This window comes from Fusarium oxysporum, chromosome X (genome assembly GCF_013085055.1).
Source record: "Fusarium oxysporum Fo47 chromosome X, complete sequence".
Taxonomy (NCBI): Eukaryota; Fungi; Ascomycota; class Sordariomycetes; order Hypocreales; family Nectriaceae; genus Fusarium; species Fusarium oxysporum.
Genome location: NC_072849.1, coordinates 174,883 through 198,954, shown reverse-complemented (window position 1 = coordinate 198,954; position 24,072 = coordinate 174,883). Strand labels below are relative to the sequence as shown.

The 24,072-nt window shown below is 45.9% G+C and overlaps 10 protein-coding genes across 10 annotated transcripts; 3 read left to right on the top strand and 7 right to left on the bottom strand.

Moving 5' to 3' along the window:
• Positions 1-1,070: 1,070 nt before the first annotated feature.
• On the bottom strand, positions 1,071-1,954 carry FOBCDRAFT_323347 (uncharacterized protein). The gene is made up of 2 exons (XM_031190872.3): positions 1,553-1,954; positions 1,071-1,486 (listed from the first exon to the last, which is right to left on the bottom strand). The coding sequence occupies exons 1-2, from the start codon at positions 1,882-1,884 to the stop codon at positions 1,432-1,434; spliced, it is 387 nt and encodes a 128-aa protein (XP_031032103.2). The 5' UTR covers positions 1,885-1,954; the 3' UTR covers positions 1,071-1,431.
• Positions 1,955-3,083: 1,129 nt separating this feature from the next.
• FOBCDRAFT_264515 (thiamine diphosphate-binding protein) lies at positions 3,084-4,871 on the bottom strand. The gene has a single exon (XM_031190871.3). The coding sequence runs from the start codon at positions 4,809-4,811 to the stop codon at positions 3,114-3,116; it is 1,698 nt and encodes a 565-aa protein (XP_031032102.2). The 5' UTR covers positions 4,812-4,871; the 3' UTR covers positions 3,084-3,113.
• Positions 4,872-5,451: 580 nt separating this feature from the next.
• Positions 5,452-6,176, top strand: FOBCDRAFT_232112 (uncharacterized protein). Its single transcript, XM_059609884.1, has 2 exons — positions 5,452-5,865; positions 5,939-6,176. Exons 1-2 carry the CDS (start codon positions 5,858-5,860, stop codon positions 6,120-6,122), a joined length of 192 nt encoding a protein of 63 aa, XP_059467895.1. The 5' UTR covers positions 5,452-5,857; the 3' UTR covers positions 6,123-6,176.
• A 323-nt stretch (positions 6,177-6,499) lies between these two features.
• Positions 6,500-7,753, bottom strand: FOBCDRAFT_232108 (uncharacterized protein). Its single transcript, XM_031190868.3, has 2 exons — positions 7,556-7,753; positions 6,500-7,403 (listed from the first exon to the last, which is right to left on the bottom strand). The coding sequence occupies exons 1-2, from the start codon at positions 7,622-7,624 to the stop codon at positions 6,651-6,653; spliced, it is 822 nt and encodes a 273-aa protein (XP_031032099.2). The 5' UTR covers positions 7,625-7,753; the 3' UTR covers positions 6,500-6,650.
• A 2,625-nt stretch (positions 7,754-10,378) lies between these two features.
• On the top strand, positions 10,379-11,715 carry FOBCDRAFT_243999 (uncharacterized protein; the record flags this gene model as incomplete). Its single annotated transcript, XM_059610570.1, has 2 exons — positions 10,379-11,587; positions 11,632-11,715. The coding sequence occupies 2 exons, from the start codon at positions 10,379-10,381 to the stop codon at positions 11,713-11,715; spliced, it is 1,293 nt and encodes a 430-aa protein (XP_059465938.1).
• Positions 11,716-11,996: 281 nt separating this feature from the next.
• Positions 11,997-12,754, bottom strand: FOBCDRAFT_232105 (acyl-CoA N-acyltransferase). The gene has a single exon (XM_031190865.3). It carries the CDS (start codon positions 12,706-12,708, stop codon positions 12,160-12,162), a length of 549 nt encoding a protein of 182 aa, XP_031032096.2. The 5' UTR covers positions 12,709-12,754; the 3' UTR covers positions 11,997-12,159.
• A 232-nt stretch (positions 12,755-12,986) lies between these two features.
• FOBCDRAFT_190395 (uncharacterized protein) lies at positions 12,987-14,069 on the bottom strand. Its single transcript, XM_059608692.1, has 2 exons — positions 13,804-14,069; positions 12,987-13,748 (listed from the first exon to the last, which is right to left on the bottom strand). The coding sequence occupies exons 1-2, from the start codon at positions 14,024-14,026 to the stop codon at positions 13,153-13,155; spliced, it is 819 nt and encodes a 272-aa protein (XP_059467894.1). The 5' UTR covers positions 14,027-14,069; the 3' UTR covers positions 12,987-13,152.
• Positions 14,070-14,398: 329 nt separating this feature from the next.
• On the bottom strand, positions 14,399-16,952 carry FOBCDRAFT_206956 (uncharacterized protein; the record flags this gene model as incomplete). Its single annotated transcript, XM_054707049.2, has 5 exons — positions 14,399-15,716; positions 15,765-15,875; positions 15,939-16,169; positions 16,222-16,428; positions 16,483-16,952. 5 exons carry the CDS (start codon positions 16,950-16,952, stop codon positions 14,399-14,401), a joined length of 2,337 nt encoding a protein of 778 aa, XP_054563024.2.
• Positions 16,953-18,663: 1,711 nt separating this feature from the next.
• On the top strand, positions 18,664-21,415 carry FOBCDRAFT_190391 (uncharacterized protein; the record flags this gene model as incomplete). Its single annotated transcript, XM_059608691.1, has 4 exons — positions 18,664-19,755; positions 19,792-20,018; positions 20,156-20,195; positions 20,365-21,415. The coding sequence occupies 4 exons, from the start codon at positions 18,664-18,666 to the stop codon at positions 21,259-21,261; spliced, it is 2,256 nt and encodes a 751-aa protein (XP_059465937.1). The 3' UTR covers positions 21,262-21,415.
• A 67-nt stretch (positions 21,416-21,482) lies between these two features.
• On the bottom strand, positions 21,483-22,815 carry FOBCDRAFT_279853 (uncharacterized protein; the record flags this gene model as incomplete). Its single annotated transcript, XM_054707047.1, has 6 exons — positions 21,483-21,583; positions 21,638-21,797; positions 21,847-22,271; positions 22,319-22,373; positions 22,426-22,726; positions 22,787-22,815. 6 exons carry the CDS (start codon positions 22,813-22,815, stop codon positions 21,483-21,485), a joined length of 1,071 nt encoding a protein of 356 aa, XP_054563022.1.
• Between the last annotated feature and the right edge of the window lie 1,257 nt (positions 22,816-24,072).

Here is a 24,072-nt window from a genome sequence, read left to right as displayed (position 1 = left end):
GCACCAGCCCTTTGACCACTGTCTGAAACGATTGCTAATTCCTTATTTCAGTGAATTATCTCTGTGCCTAAGACTCTTGATCCTCTCTTCCGGAATTCCTAGTACGTCGTCAAGGTGGTGTATACCAAGAGGTGCAGATTCACTCTTTGCTATTATCCGTGCAGCCTTAATAGCACTTTTATTCTGCCTCCCATTCACCTCCCAATTCGAGAGAGAATCTAAATCTAAGTTGTTAATGTCTGTAGAGACTTTCTGGAATCTAGCTATGAAATTCGACCAAATTTACCTTCGAGAATCTTTGTCAAGATTGTTGTAGGTTAGGATGATGTCAATACGAGATTCGAATACCGGGTCAATATCCCCGCATCTATTAGCTGTAAGAATAAGGGTGTCTGTATAATACTCTAATGTTGTTAAGAAAACTAGTGCAGTATATTACCAATTGCTATTAGGACTGTAAGAAGTAACACGCTAAGAGAGTTAGAGGTCGTATCCATGATCTTATTGAGCATGGTTAGGCGGAACGATTCTCCGAGCTATCATGCAACCATGACTGTGCGATTATACACGCTTACTTCAGTGGGCTACTCCCCCTCTCGATATGGCTTCATGCCTGAACTAGATACACACATGTACTAAGACCGAGATGCGCTCATAGCTCCGTGCAATCTTCTCTACAATCCCACCACAGGACGTATCACGTCGCTTCTTGATAAATACTTCTCTAGTATTCATCATCCAGCATGGGCCCAGCCAAAGAGTTCTTCCGCTCCTTAGGTACCGACGGCCGCCACGTCGAGCCTTGGTTAGAGAGAACTATCCAAATCTAGTATCTAAGCGTCATTCTCGATATGTTTCTAGGGCGTCGACAGTGATTGGACACTGGTCAGCAAAGCATAAGACGATCCAAGAATTCTGTGTCATATTTTACGGCGAAAATTCCATGTTGAGTTCTTTGCCATAATTGTCATGAAGTCTCAAGCAGCTGGAAACCCCAGGTAGTAAAACCATAGAAGCAGAATCTGTCTCAGATCACAAGAGTTATACAAAGCATAAATAGCACCTTCCGATAAAAGAAGCCTTGTAGTATTGAATCATATTTATTGAAACCCTAGTGACTGTTTCAAGAAGTAACTTCAAACATGGGGAGCATACCAGTAGGAGGGAAATAAGAATGTCGAGGCGATAAACCCAAGATGTCGTTCGCATAGTTGTACACTAAGCTAAACTAATACTTGTATAAGTGCGCCCAACTTGGTGTTATGACAACTCCTGCCAGCAGAGCATAGTTTCCGAATGTAAAGGCTTGACTGCTTGATCGCCCATTGAAGATAAAGGCATTCTCCGTCACACCCTGTGCTCATACCATTCTTGCAAGAACAATATGGGGCGAGTACTTAAAGGAGGATGCTGGATAAATCCTCTTCACAACTAGGCTATCTGGGTAGTGTAGCACTGCATGGACTTGTAGCCCTTGCCCCAATTACTATTAAGCAAAGTTAGTACTTATGAGATTGCAAAAAAAAACAAAAAAAAACAAAGGGAATACTACCTAACACAAGCGGAGCCGGATCCTGATAGAGCAACTGTCCGGACAGAGTTCCCTTTACAGTTATCCTGCTCAAACATATAGCAGGTGCAAGCAACACCCCTACCACCGCAGCTAACAATGTTTGCGCTGTTTGTGTTGCTGTAGCTGTATCCATAACATTTGTTTGAAGTACCGGGCCAAATCGATACAGCGTAGTCTGTGCAGCCGCCATCCTTGTAGTACTGAACCTTGAGGTCGACTGCCCGGGCATTAAGTGCTTTGGATTCGCTGTTGATAGTTGGTGTAGCCTGTACGGCAGTCAAAGCAAGGAACACGGTGTAAAGGCCCTTCATCGTGGAAGTTCTAGTTTTATTATAGTTTGTATAAAGATTGGCAAATTGATTTGTTGTCGATGGGATGTTTGTTAAAACAGAGGTAATCTTCACTTTTACCATAGAGCTTCTAGCTAGTATTTATAGGTTGCTAAAACCCTTACTTTACTTTAAATTCTCGTATAGAGGAATTAAATCTTATATTTTAACATGCAAAGCTAGATTGTTTAGTATTAGTTTGAACAAGGATGCTCTATACAAATGTGTGTTACTAACCTTAGTAATGTATATTACCGACCTTAGTAATTCATGAGGTAAGGATTATTAGCCCTCATACCAGATTCTTTCTGTTATGTCGGCCGCAGAGGTGGAGAAAGAACCATTAACCATCCCTGATACAGATTTGATATCACCTGTTGGGGATTTTTTACTCCACCTTTGCGGCCGACCTGAAGCAGAGAACAGCAAGGTGGACATATTAAATTAGGAATTTGTTAACCGACAGTTGGTAGGAAAATAAGTAATAGAGTAGTAATTAATTACTTAGGATTTTGTCTTTACTTCATATATATATATTAATAAGGGAAAGATTTTTTTATATATGGTTTAAGGGAATATGTTTCTGTCACTTAAGTTTCTTATTTATATAGCGATTTACTAAATATATAATAGTTCTACAGTGGGATGCAAAAAGTATTCGCAGGTGTGTAGATAGGCTTGTTGCTCGGAAGCTAGTGAGGGGTAGCTTAACAGGTTCTCAATACCCTATATCACACCGAGATCAGCGGGATAATCTAGTCTCGAGTACATAAGCTAAGTTAAGATACTAACTAGCATAGCTAACACAACTTACATACCTGCGAATACTTTTTGTATCCCACTGTATTATTAATAATTTATAAGTTTCTTTTAATAGGAATATATTTAAGCTATTTTATTATAAAATCTTAAAAATAGAGATTTAAAGCTACTTAATTATATTTAAGTAAGGCAATAATAATATTAATCTAATAGCCCTAGTTAATACCTATAAGTAAATTATAGTAAAAATTAAGCTACTGGAACTAAATGATATTTTTTATTATGCAGGTTCTCCTTTAGCTAAAATACACTGGGAAAAGGTTAACCATATATGTTTTATATTATAATCTTATAATAGGATGCAAATACCGCATAGTCTGCACACAAGATCTCTCTTTTGAATCAACAATGATCTATATCTGTGCTAGACCTGTGGCTCCCAGTGAGTGCTATTCCTTTTTCGGCACTCGCGCATTGGCAGCCGCCACAAAATGCCCCCAGGTAATTAGCTCTCTGCTACAGTCATCCTGATGAAGGTTGCAGTCAATAAGCGTCGGGCCATTTCTGTGCGCCATGGCCCGTTCAAGACCCTTGGAGAACTCCTCACAAGTATGGGCCTCCAGACCAAGTGCGTGTCCCTTCTCATTGTCAGTGCCAAATGCCTGGACCAGGCGTGCGTAATCCCAGTTCTGAACGCGGTTATAGAGTCCATCATGAATCTCCACCTCGATAGTGTAGCCTTTGTTGTTCATAAGGAGTATGATGATGGGCACTCGGAAGCGAACCATTTGTGATACCTCCTGAGCTGTCATCTGAAACGCTCCGTCGCCGACCATGACCACGATCCTCTTCCGAGGCCTGGCAAGGGCATAGCCGAAAGAGGCGGGGATGGACCATCCAATATGACCCCACTGCATCTCGATTTCGAAATCAGCTCCGAATGGGAGGCTCAGCTTAAGGCTGTTGAACCACGAATCTCCAGTGTCAGCAAACACGACCGTCTGAGGATTGAGGCGTATCAAAACCTGTGTCTGTCGAGCAATCTCCTTCCTCGTCAATCTCTCGGGACCGCAAGAGGGCTCCCCCAAGGTTGGATCAGGGCGGAGTCGGTTGTACTCGACCATAGTAGTGTCGTTCCAGCAGACTGTTTCTGCAAGCCTGGTCAAGAACTCACTCATCTGAACATTACTGCAGTATAGCTTAGACGCCACAGTCACACTATCGATATCGACAAGCAGTTGGGGAACACTGGGTAATGCCGTCCATCCAACGGTGCTGTAATCTGTAAAGATGGCACCGACACAAATGATGACATCTGCCCAGTTGACGATTGTGTCAGCTGCAAGCGTGCTGACCTGGCCCCAAAAGATGCCGGCGAATTGAGCGTGATCTTCAGGAAATGTGCCTTTTGCAGCAGGCTGTAGCACAACAGCACATCCAATCGCCTCCGCCAACTGACGCAGGGCGTCTTGCGCCATTGCCCTTCGAACTTTTGGCCCCGCAAGAATGACACACTTCTGCCTGGAGCTGATGAAATCAGATGCCTTGGCCACAGCAACGTCGAGTGAATGCTGATCGCTTGGCACAGCTGAGACTACAGAGCTGATGGGCCCAGGACGGAGACACGTTTCGCCAGCCAAGTTGGTTGGCACTTCGATATAGACGGGCTTTCGGTGTGTGAGAGCAGCTCGGATAGCTCGGTCGATGAGCTCAGGAGCATGGGGAGCTTGACGAATGCGTACAGCGCAGCAAGTGATCTTCTTAGCCATCTCAAGCTGATAAGTTGTGTCATATTCCCCCAGAGTGTGATGCAGTATATGCTGGCTCACATCGTTGGTATTGGGAGATCCGCTGATGAGTATGACAGGCAGGTTCTCAGCATAAGCGCTGCCTACGCCATTGAAGGCTGAGAAGGCACCAACACTGTAGGTCACGATGCAAACACCAATTCCATGGCCACGGGCATAGCCCTCGGCGGCGAGGGAGCAGTTAAGTTCATTGGTGCACCCGATCTCAGCCAAGGATGGATGCGCTTCAAGTTTGTCAAGGAGGATGAGGTTATAATCTCCTGGAACAATGAAGTGATGACGAACATCGAGTTGGGCAATCCTCTCTGCGAGGTAGTCACCCACGGTGAAAGGCGACATGGCAAATGTGGTGTGAGATGGTCGCCGGAGTCTGTTGCTGACTCCGAGGGCGCGATTATTCTTATTTGACTTATACCTTTTAAGACGTTAATATGAATATGTCCTTACGCCTCTTCGTTGACGAATTGACTATTATAATAAATCTTTGCTCCACTGTTGGTAAATTGGCTGGCTCTGATAATCTTTTCGGTGTCGTCATGCAAGCACTACCATGATCTGATCGCGGACTGCCAGGAGCCTGCCGGCTACCAATGGCTATGGGTGGGTCATAATTAGGTCTATTGTTCTACTTCCGTATTCTCGTCATACACTACGAATACCGGCTGCATTCCAGGAAATATGATTTACGCCATTGCAGCAATCAGATCATCTGGAGATGACAAAGTGCCAACGATGATTAAACTCGCGTAAGTTTCACATGACGCTTTAATAAGGTTTTATCATGTTATGATGCATCCAACCTGACATGGATGGAAGGGATATCATACCATAAAACAGACTAGTCCTGCTCAACATACGTTCTAGACCCAGGCTAACTATAGCACATCATGTTGCACAGAAATGGGGATGTATTAGAAGAGTAGGCCCTGTTGCAAGTCATAGACTTCTTGGTGCCTTCTCCATCTTTACACGCGCAAGCCATGGCTGTAACCAGCAGCAAAATCCCCGCCTCAGCCCAGGGCCCCAACAAGCCAAACAGTAGTCACTCAGAACTTGCATGGCTCCCTATCATAATATTACCTCTTCTTGCCCTCATGGCTTTGGTTTTTTTAGGTGCACCCCGGTAAGCAGTGCCTCGAGTCAACCACATGCGATGTTATAGGGTTGGCTGATAGCTATCAAGGCTGTGCTCATGGGCAAGATACGATTTTTCATTGATCGATGAATCAACCAGTTCCTCGTCCTCTGCATCGGCCAGGCACTCCGGAACCCAGACCAGAGATCTGCCTCACCTGAATGCTGTCGCTCCACCCAAAACAAGCCAAGCGCTGAGATCTGAACTCTCACATGAGGTGCATGCTGCCTGGGCGGTTCCGAACCGCGACATGACATGGTACGTTCTAGCCAAGATCTATTATGTACCACATATACCACACATTTTACTAATAGTAGATATCCATCCTCAGCGCCATTTGTCTCAATGTTGTCAAGGATACAGATTTGATCCGTCATCTACCGTGCGAGCATACATTTCATGCCAATTGCATTGCCGCTTGGTACTTTGCCGGGCACGACACATGCCCTATATGTGCCCATCACTTTTCATCACCCAAACCCCTGCCCCAGAGACCACGCCCAGTCCACTTATAGAAGTATGGACTGATGATATCATTTATATAGTTTATATTAAGATCACTTCTAGATGCCTTTTGAGTAGTAGCCGGTTGGTAGATACAACGCTGCTACTCAGTTATACTATATCATAACCATCAACCTGTACATGCTAGTCTTGCGCGCAGATCCCATTGTCAGTTATAGAAGCATATCGTGAAGATTTCAACGCATCTATCAGTGTGATTCATTTTTTATATCATACAATCTTATCTAACGTTAGTCTATGAGTATTGAACCATTGTGTACATGGAAAGGTCCACAGCGTCACCGCTTCCACCCGCTAGTCCGTTCCAGCGCTGTAGCAGCCAGGTACCAATTAAACAACTTATCATAAGGCACAAACAAACCCAAACTATTGCCAAGATTTTCTTCTAATTTGAAGATAATATAACATTACATTTATTATAACCCTCAGGTGTGCCTTGTTAATGTGTCACGGCTTAACTCCAGATGCTCAGTCTTATTATATAACATGCCGCCCCCCCAACCTCCTCCTCTTAAATATTACATCTTGGCCATGGTTTGCCTCCTTCTGTTGACCATCAGATTGTGGTTCAGTATTTCCACCCGAGTTGTCAATCTCCTCTTTTCTTCTTCCAATGCCAGAATGCGCTGTCTCGCAGCATCCAACACCTCACCTCTGCTGAAACGGTAATCATCTCTCACCGAGCCATCTTCGTCTGTAGTTTCATTCTTGAACATAGATTCCTGAACTGCCCTGAGCAATTTTTCGAAACGGACCTTGAGCCGTGTGCGGTAATCCCTTTCCACGTTGTTGAGTGACTCGCGAGCTAGTTGGATATTGGCCGGTATCGATGGTTTTCCTCGCAACGTCTTGGGCTTACGAGAAGCTGAACGCATTTTTACTGCTGGAGAAGAGGCCTTTGGGACATCTTCTAAGCTGTCTGTCTGCAAACTAACGGTAGTGGCTATTGGACCCTTCGTTCCATATTCTTGACTGAGACCTTTGTCTGGATCCATGCTGAACCATCCGGACTCGGAAGACTCGGGTCTTATCGGAATGCTTGGACTGAGGGTGAACAGGCCAGAGTCACAAGTTCCTATATGGATCATCGTTGGATCCAACGGCAACGGACCTGCGCTAGAGGAGTCGGACAATAATAAGTTTGGAGTCGAGAGGGCTAGATGGTATCCGTCAATTCCCCACAACGCGTCGTCAAGTAGCAAGTCTTCAGTCTGGACAAAGTCTTCGTCGCCTTGCATGACCGGATCCAAAAGATGGCCCGCAGAAAGTGACTGCAAGAAGTCAGTATTGAACGATTAAACCTGGTCTCAAGTTGCAACTGAGCTTTGGTCATGATCACAAGGGGGATATAAGAATGCTGGAGGCGAGTCTAAACTTTACCTAACTGCCAAGGGTAATAAATTGTCTGGCTGTGACTACATACCTCAAGTCCGCTGCCTCGTCTATCCCAGGAAATGTCACCAAGGTCAGCAGCGATGAGATGAGCAGGCATTGTTGAGATTGGAAGGTTGATTGGCTAGAACGAGTTAGTACGAGTGTACTAAGTTCACAGCATGAGCCTGGAACAATGGCAGAAACATTTTGTTGCACAGCTGTATTGCTATATGTAACATCACAAACCCGAATCCCGACAAACCTACGTTATTTGGAGTTCAGGCCTGTGGCTAAGAGCTTATATCACCATACAGAACTTAGTGGCATGTTGAAAAGATTTGGTTATGTCGGTTACGAACGGAGAATCATCATGCGATATCCGGGATACGGTGGGCACCATTCGGGAGTCGCCGGTGTTATGTTTGCCCTATTCGGATCGGCAACACAATAATGGCAATCGAGTCTTTGTGGCTGATTAGGGGTTTTTGCTTATCTCTCCTCCTTTCCCTCTCTGTCGAATGACTCCACATAGGCATGTGATCCTGTCGGTTATAACTCCTCTTGTGTAACCTCATTTCACCTTTCGCATTGTTGTGGCTTGAACTTGTTCGAAAAGCTCAATTCATCCAAGTGTCTAGCCCCTCTCCGCCGAGTTCTAGACTATGCATACTATATGCAATTCCAGGAATTCAATGCACCATTATAATTAACGTCGACGCTATCACGAAATCTCCGTCAGGTTGGGTTATCCATTACAATGACATGATGGCGTTCACTAAACCGCCATCTCCACACAATTTCTGCCATCTTGAGCTTGTGACGACACCATGACTTAACTGTCCGTACTAGCCCTCATGCATCTTTTTCCAGCTCTCAAATCATGTTACATTGTATTGAGAAGATCACGCCATCAGCAGATCGGAAGAGTCCTAGAATATTGGACTGTATCACAGTAGTCCCATTAAAAAGTCAGCGAATATTTGAAAGGTCATACCGTTAATTTACCCCAACGTCGCTGAACCAGCATGCGTGCATGCATGCAGCAGTAGCAAGCTTATTCGTCATCACGCAGCCCATTCATTTGAAATGATGGGGCACAGTGAAAACTTGCTTATTTACCTTGTCATATCCCCTGCCTTGTCGCGACCCTGCGGCAAATGCCATAATATCATATGAAGTCTGGACTTCAAAGCGACTGCAATTCTAAATCACAGTGAACAATCTCCTGATCCCGTAGATATCGGCAGTAAATGATCTGATTCAATTATGCTATGATAAACGTAAGGAATCTGTCTGATTCAATATGTGCCGCTTGTCTCCAGGGACTTCCTCATGTTACGCTGCCCTCAGGACATTGCTTATGGAGAGCAGTTGGCTAAGTCGCACGCTAGTATTTAGATGGACAAGGGCCCCCTCTGAGAAGCATCCTTCCCCAATCTCCGGTCTGCGCGGGATATAATCAGCATTATTCATATGTCCATCGCATAATGGTTTTCTAAGTTGAAAAATCTCATCTGCATTAAGTATCAAGCTTTGAGAAGCCTGTTTATCACATCTTCAGGCACTAGGCCGCTCACGAAACTCCATTCAACGTACCCACTAATGTCTCAATACGCTATTTCCTGGGTCCCAGTCTCTGTTATCGAGGATAGGGAGATGACGTACCAAGGCGAGCCGCTAAGTGTCCGGTACGAAAGAGCCCGTTTTGAAGCAATACATGGGATACAGGGAACAAAGTCCAATGCCAACAGTAGCAAAGCTCATAAGGTAAAGGTTTGCACCAACAAGTAACCAACCAACCACGTATGTTACCTAAGTATTATTAATAAAGTGTAGGAGCAATAATGTACAAGCCAACTACATATACCTAATCTGCCTTACCTTATAGAGATACCTAGGTAGGAAAGACTACTTAAAGAGGTTAAGGTAGTTTAAAAGTATTTTTATTTTTAAGTATTAAATATAATTTGAAAGCTAGTATTTTTATAAGATTAGGAGTACATAAAAAAAGTAATGTTTTAAAGATAATTCTAAATATTATAAAAGAAATAATATATTATATTAGAAATTATTACGCTCTTGAGTTTATTTTCCTAGAACGAGATATAACTTAGTACTTGTAAAGTAAAACGTAGAGACAAAAAGCCTAGATCACGAGATAAGCTTATTATAAGTCTCGACCCCGGTGTTATCTGGTTCCCCCATTCTGTCTATGGCTCAGACCTATGCTTACGTTAAGGGAATAATAGGGATCTTTCTGTATTTCATCCCAAGCCTAGGATGTCGTGCCATTTAAAGGAACTATGGTATTCCAAGTCTAGGAGATAGATATCTGTTATCCAGGAATGTACTATGAAAACCTTGGCCTCCGTCTTGCGTCGCGGGCTGTAAGACGCCTGGCGTTCTTTATTACACAATCCATTCTTTCCCCTTATATCGTTATTCTCTTGGACTTACAAGAATATGCAATACCTACAATCCCTATATCAGGAAAGCTAAATCCCTTATGTGCACCATCTAAAGCACGACAGGATACACAAGATCGGAAGTCAGACAGTAGCTCAGCCTTGCTCTTGTGTCTAGAACATGTAGCTATACAGATTATGATAAGTGGACTAAACGATGATTGTGGTGGGTGAGTGGCTGCTTATCTGCATTCAGGGTTTGATAACGAACACGCAATGGGATCTTTCATTCTGACATGCTATTACATACATGCTAGCCTATGAAGGATAAACTTTAAGCAGGTCTGCATACAAATCCTCCATGAATATTTAGTTCTCAGAAAGAGCTTTCGATACATCTTTCTTACATCCCCTACTCTTCATAGCTTTTCGTCACATTAGTAGCCAAGAGTCGCCACCACGGCAGAATGTCATCACGGGCAGGTCCAATTGATCTATCACTCCCCCCTGCCACGCCGAGTCCTGCGATTACGCCTACGACCGAACATTCACACCGTCAATCATGTGACAGATGCCATAGTCAAAAGCTAAGGTGCACTCCTCGTGGGGGAAGCAAAACAGGAGCTTGCAGTCGTTGCTTTCGACATGGTACTCAGTGCGTGTACAGTCTCAGTCGGCCCAAGGGCCGCCCAAGTTTGCACCACTACAAGGGTGAGACAGTGCTTGCGCCTTCAAGACTACGCAGGGAAACGGTTGTGCTACCGCTTACACCCGAGGAGGACGGCAACACGAGTATCCAGGAATCTAGATTGACATACAGTTGCCAGCTATCAGCCCCGCGTCATGCTTCTGGAACCATGGGTCCATGCCAACTTGGGTCGGACCCTATCCTGGCTTCGGGGCCGTATCTTGAACTGATGCCCGAAACATTGCCGGATCATGCGCTGCAACTAGGCGTCTGCTCGTGGGACGCTATGCATGCACAATATCAGCCCATCGATTTGTCAAACTTGGCTTCCAGCACCCCAATGGACCTGCAGCTGAGCCTTCACGACTCTCTGTTAGATCTATGCATGCTCGGGGCCGAACAAGACCCTCATTTGTGCATGACGCAGCAATTGGCAAGCCAACCACCTTACAATCCCGACACCTCCATGTTAAGTCTTGTTCAGCTCGTCCCCAGGCTTCATGCTCTATCTAACAAGAGCCATGAGCTTTTTGAGAACTGGAAGTTATCTCAAAAACTGAGGCATATTGACCACCCTGTGCCCGCGATATTTCTCAATAACGCTGTTTTCAACGTCGTTGCACGATGGCTTTTGAGCCCTTTGGGGGACACCGACGATGAGTGGACAAATGAGTTGGCCAATGAGGGGCTTCTCGTTGAGCTGCTATCATTCTCGTCTAAACTCACAAAAGCGACCCTGGCCCTTGGAGAGGAACTCGGAACCCGAACCAACAAGGCTGTATGCGACAACAGTGTAGCGCAACATCTAGTGGTTGCATGTCATATGCTGTTGCTTAGCAGCTTCAGAGCCGTATTGGGCGCCTTGCAAAATGGCGCCGACGCCGAACGTCACGCTGTCCCAGAAACCACAGCGTCAGGACTCGAAGATCCCCGGTTGGCAATGGTGGTACAGTTCTGTTCTTACTTATTGGTGCGACAATGCCGCGTGGTTGACGCTTATCTGCAAGCGAATATCGGAATGAAGGAACTGAGGACCACAAGTTGATACAGGAGTTGAAAGCGCAGGTTAATAGCCAGGTTGCATCGTTTCAGAGGCTTTGGCATGGTGGTACGTAGGCTAGTTGCGTGTTATTCACAGATGGGGCATCCATTAGAGAACTTGTTATCCTGATCTCGAATCCTTGTTACTTTTGGTGCCGAAGACTTCATTCAGGCCCCTTTGAATGAACTCGGCGGCAACCAAGGGAGAAGGACGAGTTCAGGTATGTACGTAATTCCTAAGCCGCAGCCTTTCATGGTGGCACAGAAAGTTCAGAGAGTAGTGGCCTTTACATATAGAATCTCGCTATTGTAATCACTAACAAGGTAACGGAGTTCATATCTGCTTAATAAAGTCTAGCAACAAACTAATTCCTAACACTTGCTAATGTTTTTCAGAATAATACAATACTTTTCTATATGGAATTTCGAGAATGAGAAGCTGTGAGTATTCCAGTTTCTAAACTCTCTCAGATAAATATTAGTTACATGCAGTACACACATAATATTAAAGACTCACACTCAGTCATACCCTAGACCTGTCTTTCCATAAGTTGGATGACCTCTTCCCTTACTCTCCATAACAGCAAGTCCTTCACCCCTCTTCGGTTCAACCAAGCTCATACCCAACAGCCTCTCATAGAACGGCACAGACCTCTCCCAATCTCCCGTGAGCAGCATCGCTCGTCGCAGATCCGGCATCTCGTCCAGTGTTTCTTGGATACAACGAACAAGCCAGCTCCCCAAACCCTTGCCTTGGTATGTCGGATCAACCCATACATCTGTAAGATACGCAAAAGTAACAAAGTCTGTCACCAACCGAGCGAGGCCGATCAGTTTGCCTGGCGATTCTGGGCTGGGTGATTGAGCCGAGTCGTAGATGCCGAAGGACAGGGAGTTGTGAAGTGCCTCTTTGAAGGCTTCGGGTGATAGTGCACTGGCCCAATAGAACTCGCTCGAATTAAAGATATCTGAGAGTTGGGAGATAGGGAATAGGTTGGGATCTGTTGAGATGGTGAATTGATCCTTTTGCCAGGATCGCGACTGGAACTTTGCTCTAAGAGACGTCATAATGGGCTCGAGCTGTGTTGAATTTCTCGTTAATGGAAAGGTAGATAATACAAGAGAATGAGTATTTGATGAGGATTTATGCTTATAAATACGCTACCCGAACACAGTGAGTCATTGGCTTGCGATGCGCCCTTCAATCTACGAGGCGCGCGAAGTGGGTAATGAGGAGTTAGCCTCAGCGTTTCACCAATGATAAACCGTCCTTCCTATCGTGACTTCGCAGTCACCAATACCAGCAAGACAATTTCCATATGATTTTGAATGACTCAGACTAAAGACGCAGTGCTCAATTGCAATCTTTATTTCTAGAATATTTATTACGGCCGCTGTGGTCCGTCCCTCTTCAACTGACATGCGACTTATCAATAATCGGAGCGATCCTCCGAGTCCGGAGCCGTGCCGAATTTCCTCGCAATGCACAAAACCAGCCTTGTTCGAGGGCCACTATATTCCTCGGATCCCAACCGAGTCAAAACTTTGAAACAAAGCCTGCGTCTCGGCCATAAACCCCGATAAAGTCTGGTTATCAGGCTCTGTCTTGGTAACAGACCCTTGCCAGCCTTGCTTGTAGACTCGTGTTTCCAGAAACTCAAGTTCCATACCGCCTGAAGCGCGAGACTGCAATACTTGCAATAACTCTCTAACTCTGTTGTCGCCCTGGATAAAATTCCTCAGAGCATCAGCATTTAGATAGCGGTATGCCGCGCAGTATGATCTGCGGTCTGAGCTCCATCCTCCAATTGAGTAGCTGGCGACGACGGCACCTGGGCTTAGCATGATGGTGCGATCTAGTTCCTGGAGTACGGCGTCCAATTGCTGAAATTCGCTGGAAGTGAGCGCATTGGCGAATCGGAAATTCAAGAGAGCTGTGACTGTGTCGTAGGTGCTGGATAAAGCCGTTTGTCTAGCGACATCGCTAGAGGTGAAGGTGTATGTGTCTCTAGTGGCTGGCGCTACAGTGATGGATTTCCAGGCGCTGGCGAGCTCTGTTGCTTGTTGGCTAGCTTCGAATTGACTCCGACCAGCTAAACTCTTCCAATCTTCGAGACATTCTCGTTAGCACGGTTCTTATCTGAGCCGCTTCACTGTACCTACCAATAAACAGCTTAGCTTTGTTCGGGGCGTCATGCACAATCCCCCACCAGACGATGCCCGTTTCTGGATGGTCGAGATACGTCTTTAGCGTCGCTGCCCATATCTTGCCGACCTCGGTATTCTCATCCGAGAGTAACGCAGGGTCAGTAGAATTCGAGAATTGCAAGCTGATGATTTCTGTGCTCTCGTAGGGAGCAAACTGAGAAGATCTAGCGTTGGCCATGGTGGTTAAACATGCAATTGAGGTTTTATTTGACGACTGCAAAGATTACACGTGTATGAACTTGGTCTTTATAAAAACACTGGAACCGCTGACGTAACGCGATGGGGTTACTTTGTCATTTTCAGACCGCCTAGCGACCGTGCCCACTGTCAGCCGCTGAATCCGACGCTGAATGTGAAACGAAGCTCATTAAACCCTTGCCATTTGCACTCCTTTTCATGTGGATAGTTTAACCAGGCAATCGCAATAGAGACTCTAGCCGCGTTTCAGCTACTTTTCAATGTGCAAAAAGATATAGAAATTTATAAAGATACTCGTCAAACAGGCTATCAACTTAAACTCTTAGTATCGGAATACATACATCTATTAAGCTTAATACGTGTCATTCTTATCCACTCCCAATTCATAGAAACTCTCAATCAAGCTCAAAACAGCCAACGCAGCACCGTAGGTCATGTCAACACCTTCCTCGTTAGCCTCCTTCTCAGGGCTAGCAGTCAAATCCTTGTCCTTAGTCGTGTAAAATTGCCTTGTAGGCATCTCCTCCGGTAGAGGATGGAAAGGCAAGCCTGTGGGCATATCGCCGTCCTTCTTCAAAGGCTCGCTGACATTCTTGCCATTATCAGGCCCAGTTCTGAGCAGTTTCAGGACGATATCGTATGCCTCAAACTTCTCGTTGCCGTTCTGTAGACCCTGGAACATGACGTATACCGCTCGGATGACGCTTTCCAGTGCACCTACGATCCATGCATGGTGGGATGAGGCTGCTTCTCCGACAAGATACAGTTGGCCTAGTGCATTAGGCTTGATGATTTCTTGCCACATATTAGAGAACTGCCCGGGGCCGAAATACGCGAATGCTCCTGACATGTTTTGGTCTCTGTACCAGTCGTAGCCGTGGTGGTCAATGTATTGCTCTTCAAGAAATTTAACCATTTCCTCAAACGGACGTTCTCTCCGAGCATGAAGCCGCGCAAGGTCGTGGATGATGAGCCGCTTGAGCTCTGCGTCGTCTTGTGTTGTGTTGTTGGAACAGAGGGAGCCAATACGCTGGGCATCTTGGCCCCAAGTATATGAACACAGAAGCACAGCCGGCTTCTCAGGATCCCACTTGTCCTCACCCTCGTTTGACTTGATGTTGTACGACGGATAAACACAAACACGCAGGGGCAAGTCTGTTCGGGATACACCACCCTTGGCAATGTTGAATGGATCCGTTTGCCACCATGCAGTTCGGAATTTCATGCCGACTTTGGCAGAGGCACCATACCCAAGAGCTCGGATGGCCTGCTTAGTGCCCCAGGATAAACCAGCATCGGAAAGCTCCATGCGCTGAAGGGCGCCGAGGGTGGGGCTATTGAAGATAGCAAAGTACTCCCTGTCTTTAGTCTCGACCTTCTTGGTCTTGGGATCTGTTCTAGTGGTTTTAATCTTCATTGCGGTATACTTGCCGGCTTTGCGCTCTCGACGAAGCTGAACTTGAGCATCGATTGATTGAACCTTGGTGTTGTATTCAATGCGCTTCTTGATCTTCAGAGCCATACGCTTGGCGATCTCTTGAGCACCGCCGTCGATGCACCACCAGTACTGAATGTTCTTAGTAGCTGGGTCGTCGTCCATGTCGGGGGTGTGGAAATCGAGCTCTTCCAGGACACATTCTGTGAGGGATTGGTCATACCAACCTGTACCGCTACCAATAGTAAGATATTGCGAAGTGAAGCTTTGATATAATACTTACTAGGTCATCGTCTCAAGATACTCGATAGTGTTGTAGTTGTAACCTGGGCCCTTGGGGAAGTCATCCTCAACTGGAAGCTTGGATCCTTTCCCAACCTCTTTCTTTTGGCCTCTATGCACTCAAGTCAGTTTCTATCCGTTCTCGAATCGCCTTGCAAAGCCAAGGGATACTTACGAGCCAAGAAATTGTCGAACGCTCATATGATCGGCCCTCATAAGAAGATCCCATAATTCTTGAGATGCTGGCCCTCTCACCCCACGTTTCTCATCTTTGCCGGCACTCTTGATTGCTTGCTTCTCCTCCTCTTTCTCTTCTGCAATTGCCGCCTTGAACTTCTCTTTGGCAACGTCCGTAAATACCTTTAGGGCTGCGCTGACTAGATCGCTGGGGTTGGTCTTAAGAAGACTATAAAGCAATCAGAAGTGGTCCATGGCTTCATGTTTCTCAGGCGTCATACTCAGGCGGTATCTGGCCGTTCGCAGGGAGGCCCTCGTTGATCTTATACGGATCATTCGCTTTTTTCTTAGGGTCCCAAACATTACCTCTTGTCGTTATGTCGTTGATGTAGGCAGGACATTCATCTAGCTCGTCCTTTAAGTAATAAGGGATCAGGCCCGGCTTGCTTTCCTGGGTGATTCCGATGTATTGGAACAGCTGGAATGTTCTTGGGAATATATCAGCATAAGACTCCCAAGCTTGCCTCGTTAGTCTATCTTACCTCTTCATGATAGTGTTGTTGGGGAAGCGCATAGCACCGACATCGTAGTAGTCGTGCTCTTCATCAGAGAAGTGGTGGGTGTATAGACGTCCGCCAAGTCTTTCCGCACCAGCAGCTTCAAGGATGTCGTAGCTGATCTTGAGACCTTTTCCCTTGAGTTCTTCATGACCGTTGAGCCAGTCAAAGAGCAGGGCAGCGAACAAGCCAGCGATACCAGCGCCAACAATGCCCACGCTAATCTTACCCTCCTCCTCAGGGATATAGCCTGGACCGGTGAACTTCTTGGTCTTTTCTCGCAGTGAACCTATGCTATCCTTCTCACTGACCTTAGCAGGAAGAGACGCCCTCAAGCGTTCGATAACACCCTTGAGGTCATAATTCATACTCGCCTGGGCGACATCACGAGCCCACATATGCTTGTAGGACTTTGTGAATTGATGGACTTCCGTAAAGGTGCCTTGCGAAGTCATTATTGAGAGTTGAATGTTTGCTACTGAGTTGAAAGATTGAACTGATTGCTATGGGGAATATTGGCTTGACCCTTCAGCACAGGATCTATCTTTTATAAATCCACGCCAGCTTTACCGACACGGAAGACTTACGCTTTGATATCTACGCATAACTCCCCTTAGCGACTTGTACAGCCGTATCAAATGCATGTCTCGAAAACATCGCGAAGATGGCTACCTGAGCCTCATTAAGGTCTGGACAAACCTTCCCCCTTTTGACGACTGCATTCTTCTATCGAATGAGCTGTTGCATATCTTTAGGGGCAGCCTACTTGGTCAACAATGGCTGGCTGACTTCAAAAATTGTAGAGGCATTCCTATCCTGTGCGGAGTGGATTGTCGGGAAGATAGAAGGAAGCTGCCTCCCATAGGGCGCTTCTCCTTGGAGGCACCCTTCGATGTAAAGGTGGCTGGCTGAACTCAAGGTAGGGAGCCTGGGTTCCTTCACACCGCTCATCGAAAATTACCACATCTCATAACTCCGAAACCTCTCATAACAATACGACAGTGGTGGCTGAAGTTCTGTGCTTATCCGAGGACTCAAAATACGAGAATTCTGCCTATGTGGCTGGCTGAAGAGGACAGATGGTGTGAAACTTGACCTATCTGGCTCATACACTCAATTCTCATAGATCATGTCTTAAACTACGCGCTCAATAAAGCTGCACAACTTTTGGATTTTAGCCAATAACCTTCTTGATATATGTGATATGTGCACTACTCTGTGTAGCCTGCAGATTTTATCGAAAAAGAGCCAATCAGAGCAGCGGCCGCAATGCATGATATGAGACATATGTATCGATATTGCTTTCTAGGCGTTTTCTGCAAGGAGACGTGACTAGTCTCAAAAGTCACAAGCATGGCGTTGAAAGAGACGGCTGAAATTTCTACTACGGTAAGGTGAGAATCCACCGTCTGTACCCCGCTGTACTGCCTCACGACAGTGCAGAGCTATTGAATAGCCATGCGGCTGATGTGCTGGAAAAAAGTCTAGCCCCAGGATGGCCCATATTTGATGGGCAATGTCTCACTCCCAGCGGCTAACCAAGAACATTCCGGGGTAAAGTCTCTGAAACTCGCAACGTCTTTTGAAGTTCTCAGAACTTAATTTCACCAAGAGCAGTCAAGATCGCGGCTTCAAATTTAAAGAGGAATATACCTAAGTCATTCCTCTTAAGTCAATGGATTATTGCTTAGGCATATTGTGAAAATGGTATTCAAGACTTGTGCCAGAGAATCCACAGGTGTTTGCAACTGCGGGGTTCTGAAATATTTCCATTCTCTCGCATAACCCCGGAGCCTTATGTTTGAAAATGTTTGAAATCTCGGCCTGTGCCAGGAGCCAAGCGGTGAACGTTTCCAAGACCGGTTTCCTGTTGTATTTTCAGCTTGCTGTATCAGCCAGCCACAAGTCGTAAGAGCGTGTTCTGGACCTAATTCTTGACGAAGGAGGTAAAATTAAACACCTGGATTCTATAGGCCACTGCTGTACAGGAATGCTCGACTTCCTCGAAGTAGGAATGCAGTTAATAATAGCCAACGAAAAGTACGTCGTGCCTGCGAACATCCGAAGATAAAAAGCCAATTAAGTCCCATATAATTTACTCCTCGTCAAGCTACTATCTCAACTAAGCACCATCAATACCAGCTTGCTTTCTCTTCATCTACAATCATGGGCATATCACTCGAGGACCTTGCCCCTGATGTTCCCATCGTCAGTATCAAGGTCTCAGAAAGCTTCAACTATGGACCGACTGTTCTTCAGCCGACTCTTCAAGAGTATGACGAAACTTCCAAGAATGGTGGTTACTCAGACGTCACTGATGAGAATGGCACTGGTCTCAAGATACCTCCCCCTCCTCCCCTAGATGTCTTGGAAAAATTCACCGGCACCTTTAAGGGCTTTGGCTTCAACACCATCTTCAGGCCATTAAGCCGAAATCCAAAGACTATAACCCAATTCCCTAAGACTCCAACCGACTCAAGCACCAGCAATCTCCTGCAACTCAATCTAACTGGTGAAACTCAAGTGTTCGGCGAGCTACTTGAGCATGTACCCAATCGTGGTTTGTTTGATCAGGCCGATATTGACCTCATTGGTCTGCCATACACGCAGTCTATTGTCGATGCAATGCCGAATCCAGATGGGACAGTCCCTGAAAAGCCACCTAACATCCACTTCGAGCCTGGACTCTGGATGCGCGTGCCTCAGGTAGAGGACATGCCGGAACTTGCAGCCTCTTTCTGCCGCATGGGTTCCATTCCGCATGGGACAACTATCAATGCTCAAGGGTTTCGGCATGCCATCACTTCCAAAGGTGCCCCCGATATTGATCCCACCGATATCACACCACTCCTGATCGAGCAAGTTGGAATTCCTCCCATCAACGAGCCTCACAAAACTGCGACTGAACTGGAAAAGAAACGATTCGACAACCAGGACGCCGACAAGGACACTACTCGTCGCCTTCCACAAGACCTAAGCCCATTCATTGCCAATGGAACTATCACACAGAAGATCATCGATGATCCAAACACTATCCTGAGACAGGCCAATGAGGGCAAGAATATTATCGAGAACGCCATGTTTATCGTTTCGACTAATGCTCCGCCTGGTGCCTTTGGCGGTGGAACATCAAATATTGGTTTCAATATCGGCTCTGATGAGGGCAAAAAGACAGGCGCTTCGCGCGAGAAGAAAAGCGGCAATGCTAACGCTGTCGACGTGACGGCTCAGTACTGGGTCTCCAAGATCCGTGCTGAAGTCGAGCTTGATCCTTCTATGCGCATCGGGCAAAAGGTTTCTCCTGCTTCTCAAGGCCCTAGAGATGCCGTGCCGGAGTTCTACATCGACAATGAGGTTGAGATTCCGTCATGCAAGAAGACTGTCACTGTCGCGTATACCCAGATTCAGTACTCTCAAATGGTCATGCTTGATTTCAATGGAATCAAATGGCCTCATGTTACTGTTGCAACCCTTGCTCCGATTATAGACCGTAAAAAGCCAACACTTTCTTCTGCCATGGAGTATGTTAAAAATTCGTCTATATGATATAATTCTAGGGGCACTCGCATCCGGGTTGTAGTCTCTAGTTATAGTTCCTATAAAAATTGATATGATAACTCATCCTCTGATATTTTGCTTATAAATATGCTTTTTCTAGCTTTAGTGGGTACATGAACCTTTCGAGCATTGGATATCGGGTCATTAGAGGCCGAGAGATGAATCACCCTATATCATCCGACCTCCACTTTTCACCTGGTGCACATGTTAAATCATAAAAATACCGCGCCTTCCCAGTTACATATCCCTGATCCTGCTCATCTTCAAATCTCTACCTGCAAATACTATTCGATCATGTCAACAGTAAAGAATCTTCCCGTCGGCGCTGACTTCATAGTAACCCACCACGCAACATCTTACGACTATATCTCACCTTTGAAACTGGACCTCACCGGTCAGCATGTCCTCATCACTGGTGCAGCACATGAAGAGGGAGTGGGATTTGCTACTGCTAGAGCTTTTGCACGTGCTGGAGCATCTTTCATAGCGTGTTGTGATATACACGGCATATCTGATAACATCATTACGAAGTTGAAGTCAGCCGCGAGCCTTGCCAATCGCAAAGAACCTCTGGTGCTGGGCTACAAAGTTGACATTGCAAGCCAAGAAAGTGTCAAAGTAATGTATGAGTCCATAGTCGAACAGTTCAACGGACGATTGGACATTCTTGTCAATAACGCGGCACATATGGAACCATACAAGCCTTTCCTTGAGTCCGATCCAGACACCTACTGGCGAACATGGGAGGTAAACATCCATGGCCTTTTCAACATGGCCCGTGTATTCCTCCCGCTTCAGATATCAAGCCATTCAGAGTCTAATGGCTCTTGCATCATGATCAACGTATCGTCATCAGGCGCTTTGAGCGTTCGTCCTGGAAGTGGAAGTTATCGAACCTCCAAACTTGCAGTGCTACGATGGACTGAGTCGCTGCAAGTTGAGTATGGCGAGCAAGGTCTTTTGGCGTTTTGTGTGAACCCTGGAGCGATCAAAACAAAGATCACTGAAGGAGCGCCTGAAGCAGTTAGGAATGCACTTCCCCATCGACCAGATATCGCTGGTGATACAATTGCTTGGTTGGCTTCTGAGCGCAGGGAGTGGCTTGGTGGACGATATATGAGTTGCCCGTGGGATATGGAGGAGCTGATTGCCAAGAAGGATGAGATTGTTAAAGAGGATAAACTTAAGTTGAGAATGGTTGTTTAAGCTTGTGTTTACGAGGTCCAAGCAAAGTGCATGCAATTTGCTAAAGTCTATGGATGGTAGACGAGAAGATGTAATAAATGTTATAGGAAGTGCATACAGCCCAAGTCTTTTAGATTATACGTTACGTAGGAAAATAACTAAGTTTTATATGCTGATATAAGCTCTCAGCCACAAGTCTCAACTGCAAATAACACAGTTGGCATAATCTCCTAATTATAAGCCTACAGATAAGCTTTACCAGCAGGATATAAAAGCTCATCAACAAGCTTAACAACCTCTCGCGCTACACCGAATCCGAAGATATATCCCCCTCCGGTAATTCCTCAGCCATGTTAGCTGGTAATGCTGCATTATTATGTGGATACATACGGCTTACCATAAGCGTGAACGATGTTTTGACCGTCTTTGATCTCTTTTCCGATGCGCATTCCCGTTGATCTGTAGGGGCGGATACCAACATTATGCCCAACAATGTCGTAGTCTGCTGGGTTTACAGAAAAGTAGGTGGGCAGGCTCTTGTTAACTCTCCTTATGATCTGGAAGGCGTCAGTGCTTAACGCCATTGCAAGTGATAATCTGACTCACATCCTTATCGATGTCCAGGTCTACTTCCGTATTGCTGTTTGTGAAGTGGCGATTAGTGGTGTTGAAGGTAGGAACGTGGATCTTGACATACCTGATATCTGGGTCCCTAATACCTCCCATAATCACCGTCCCGTCAAGTCGAGGAATGACATACGTGTAGTCGTTTCCATCATCACGCATCAAACACTTCTTGTAATCACTCTTTACCAGAATAATTTGTCCCTTTAGGAACAGCATATCCGGATCCTGAACATCGACCAGATGCCTAGGTCCCAGGCCAGTTGCGTTGATAAGAACATCGTGGCCGAGGTGGCGCGCATCCGATAGCGCATGGAGATCAAGCCTCTTGAACCTGACGCCTGATCGCTCAAGAGTACTTCGCATCCAAGGGAGAAAGATGTTTGGGTTGAGCACGATAGTTGTGTCTGCAATTAGTCAGTCAATGCATTGAGCCCCCTCAAGACAGACGTACAAGTAATTCCACCCTTTGCTCCTTCTGGCAACTCATCTTTTTCAAGTAAACGGAACTAGGGTCCTAGTTAGTATTGGTGACTGTCCACTTTTTTCAGAATTGCGTACGTCTGGCACAAAGTCCTTGAACCAAAGGTCATCTTCTGTCCGCTCTTCGTCGAAAAACTCTTCCATCGGAATCCTTTTAACACTGGACTCTGGAAATCGGTTGGCCAACCTCCAGAGCTCGATGAAAGTATCACGTTGCATCTTCCTGTCGCGCGGTGAACTGCAGTAGCCTGCTACAAAATTAGCACCTGCCCAAGGACTAGCCCATTCAAGGGTCGGATCATCGCCAGGAAGGTTTTTAGCGATGACGGTGATGTCGTGGATTCGAGAGAGTTGTGCCGCTATAGCTAGACCAACAATCCTGACATTCGACGTATCAGCCTTTCACGTTGTCAAATATCAAGAGTACAAGACTGTCTACCCAGCTCCAATGATGGTGATTCGTGCCATAGCGTACGGCGATAGAAATTATATGGCCCAGATATCGACTCAGCTGTGAGGCCCGGGATGGTGTTGGCGCGTTGCGCTTTGCTTGATATGTTTTATCAACCACATTCAATTCGGCTTATAGAAGTTGAGAGCCTGAGAAGTTCTTAAATAGCCGTAGTTCCCTTATCACCACGCGATCGATAAACATTACCCCGCATTGAGATAATATCGGAACACAGAACCGATCCAAAGTAAAATGGGACAGCCAGTGCTTAGTATCGGAAATTCTAGCCGTAGTGAAGGGCTTCTAACTAATAGACAAGAGGATATCTTTACTTAGTGCGGTTTATCCCAAGATTTTAAATACATAGAGGGCTATTTAAGTAATGCGATTTGCTCAAAGTATCTCTTAGTAGACATAATATTAAAATTTATCACAAAGCGCAACCTATTACACGATTAATCTGGGCATAATATTCAACGACATAATAAATTAACGGACTTATTTATAATATTCATTCGGGACTTCCCCACAGCATAATACATTGCTCGCAAATACTGTAATATATAGACGCGCTCCTCCTATGCAGAGCCTTTCCCCGGAACTGAAAGAAGGTCTAGGTTACTTGCACCACGAAGATGATAACAACCAGGTATATGATAGTATTTCGTGGCCCACTGGCGTTGATCCATGGCTGAATACAAAAGGTGAGCGCGCCGCCACTAACGTTGCGCATAAAGTTGGATAGCTGCACTATCTCGTCCTTGAGCTCAGGATAGGAGTCGAGAGCGTAGCTGAGAGCAATGGGCAGGCAAACTTTAGTGTAAACGCCGATGAGGAAAAGTCTGATACATTGCAGGACCCAGTAGACACCTGTGCTGGCGCCGACGTCGTACAGAAGGCAGCCAGTTGCTGCCAGGAGTGGCACCAGGAGGTATACCTACAGTCTGTTCTCGGGCTCGTGAATTCCGTCACTCTTGCGGACCATACGAATCAGCAGCTAGTTGGCCAGCGCACTGCCAATAAACACTCCCATAAAGCTTCCGCATCGAGAGATACGCTCGAGCAAGAGTTCAGGGAGAGGTATTCTCGCGTGATTCGCCATCGGTTAGTCGGTCGTGAACCAAGGGATTTGAAGGTATCGAGTGTTATGATGGAGCGAAATGCTGTCTGGTGCGCGCTGGTACTCCGCATGATATGTTGGTTGTCCCTACACAACTTCCATGAGGGTGATATTCTCGTTCCAGACTATGATTTGGATGAATTGAAACCTTGCT

What these genes read in the sequence shown, in the direction of transcription:
- FOBCDRAFT_190395 (XM_059608692.1), bottom strand. Translation starts at nt 14,026, where the DNA reads ATGGCCAACGCTAGATCTTCTCAGTTTGCTCCCTACGAGAGCACAGAA. An exon ending in CAAAGCTAAGCTGTTTATTG is followed by an intron (nt 13,749 to 13,803) that starts GTAGGTACAGTG and finishes AATGTCTCGAAG; the next exon opens with ATTGGAAGAGTTTAGCTGGT.
- FOBCDRAFT_232108 (XM_031190868.3), bottom strand. Translation starts at nt 7,624, where the DNA reads ATGCCTGCTCATCTCATCGCTGCTGACCTTGGTGACATTTCCTGGGAT. An exon ending in GACGAGGCAGCGGACTTGAG is followed by an intron (nt 7,404 to 7,555) that starts GTATGTAGTCAC and finishes GACTTCTTGCAG; the next exon opens with TCACTTTCTGCGGGCCATCT.
- FOBCDRAFT_232105 (XM_031190865.3), bottom strand. Translation starts at nt 12,708, where the DNA reads ATGACGTCTCTTAGAGCAAAGTTCCAGTCGCGATCCTGGCAAAAGGAT.
- FOBCDRAFT_264515 (XM_031190871.3), bottom strand. Translation starts at nt 4,811, where the DNA reads ATGTCGCCTTTCACCGTGGGTGACTACCTCGCAGAGAGGATTGCCCAA.
- FOBCDRAFT_323347 (XM_031190872.3), bottom strand. Translation starts at nt 1,884, where the DNA reads ATGAAGGGCCTTTACACCGTGTTCCTTGCTTTGACTGCCGTACAGGCT. An exon ending in TCCGGCTCCGCTTGTGTTAG is followed by an intron (nt 1,487 to 1,552) that starts GTAGTATTCCCT and finishes TTTGCTTAATAG; the next exon opens with TAATTGGGGCAAGGGCTACA.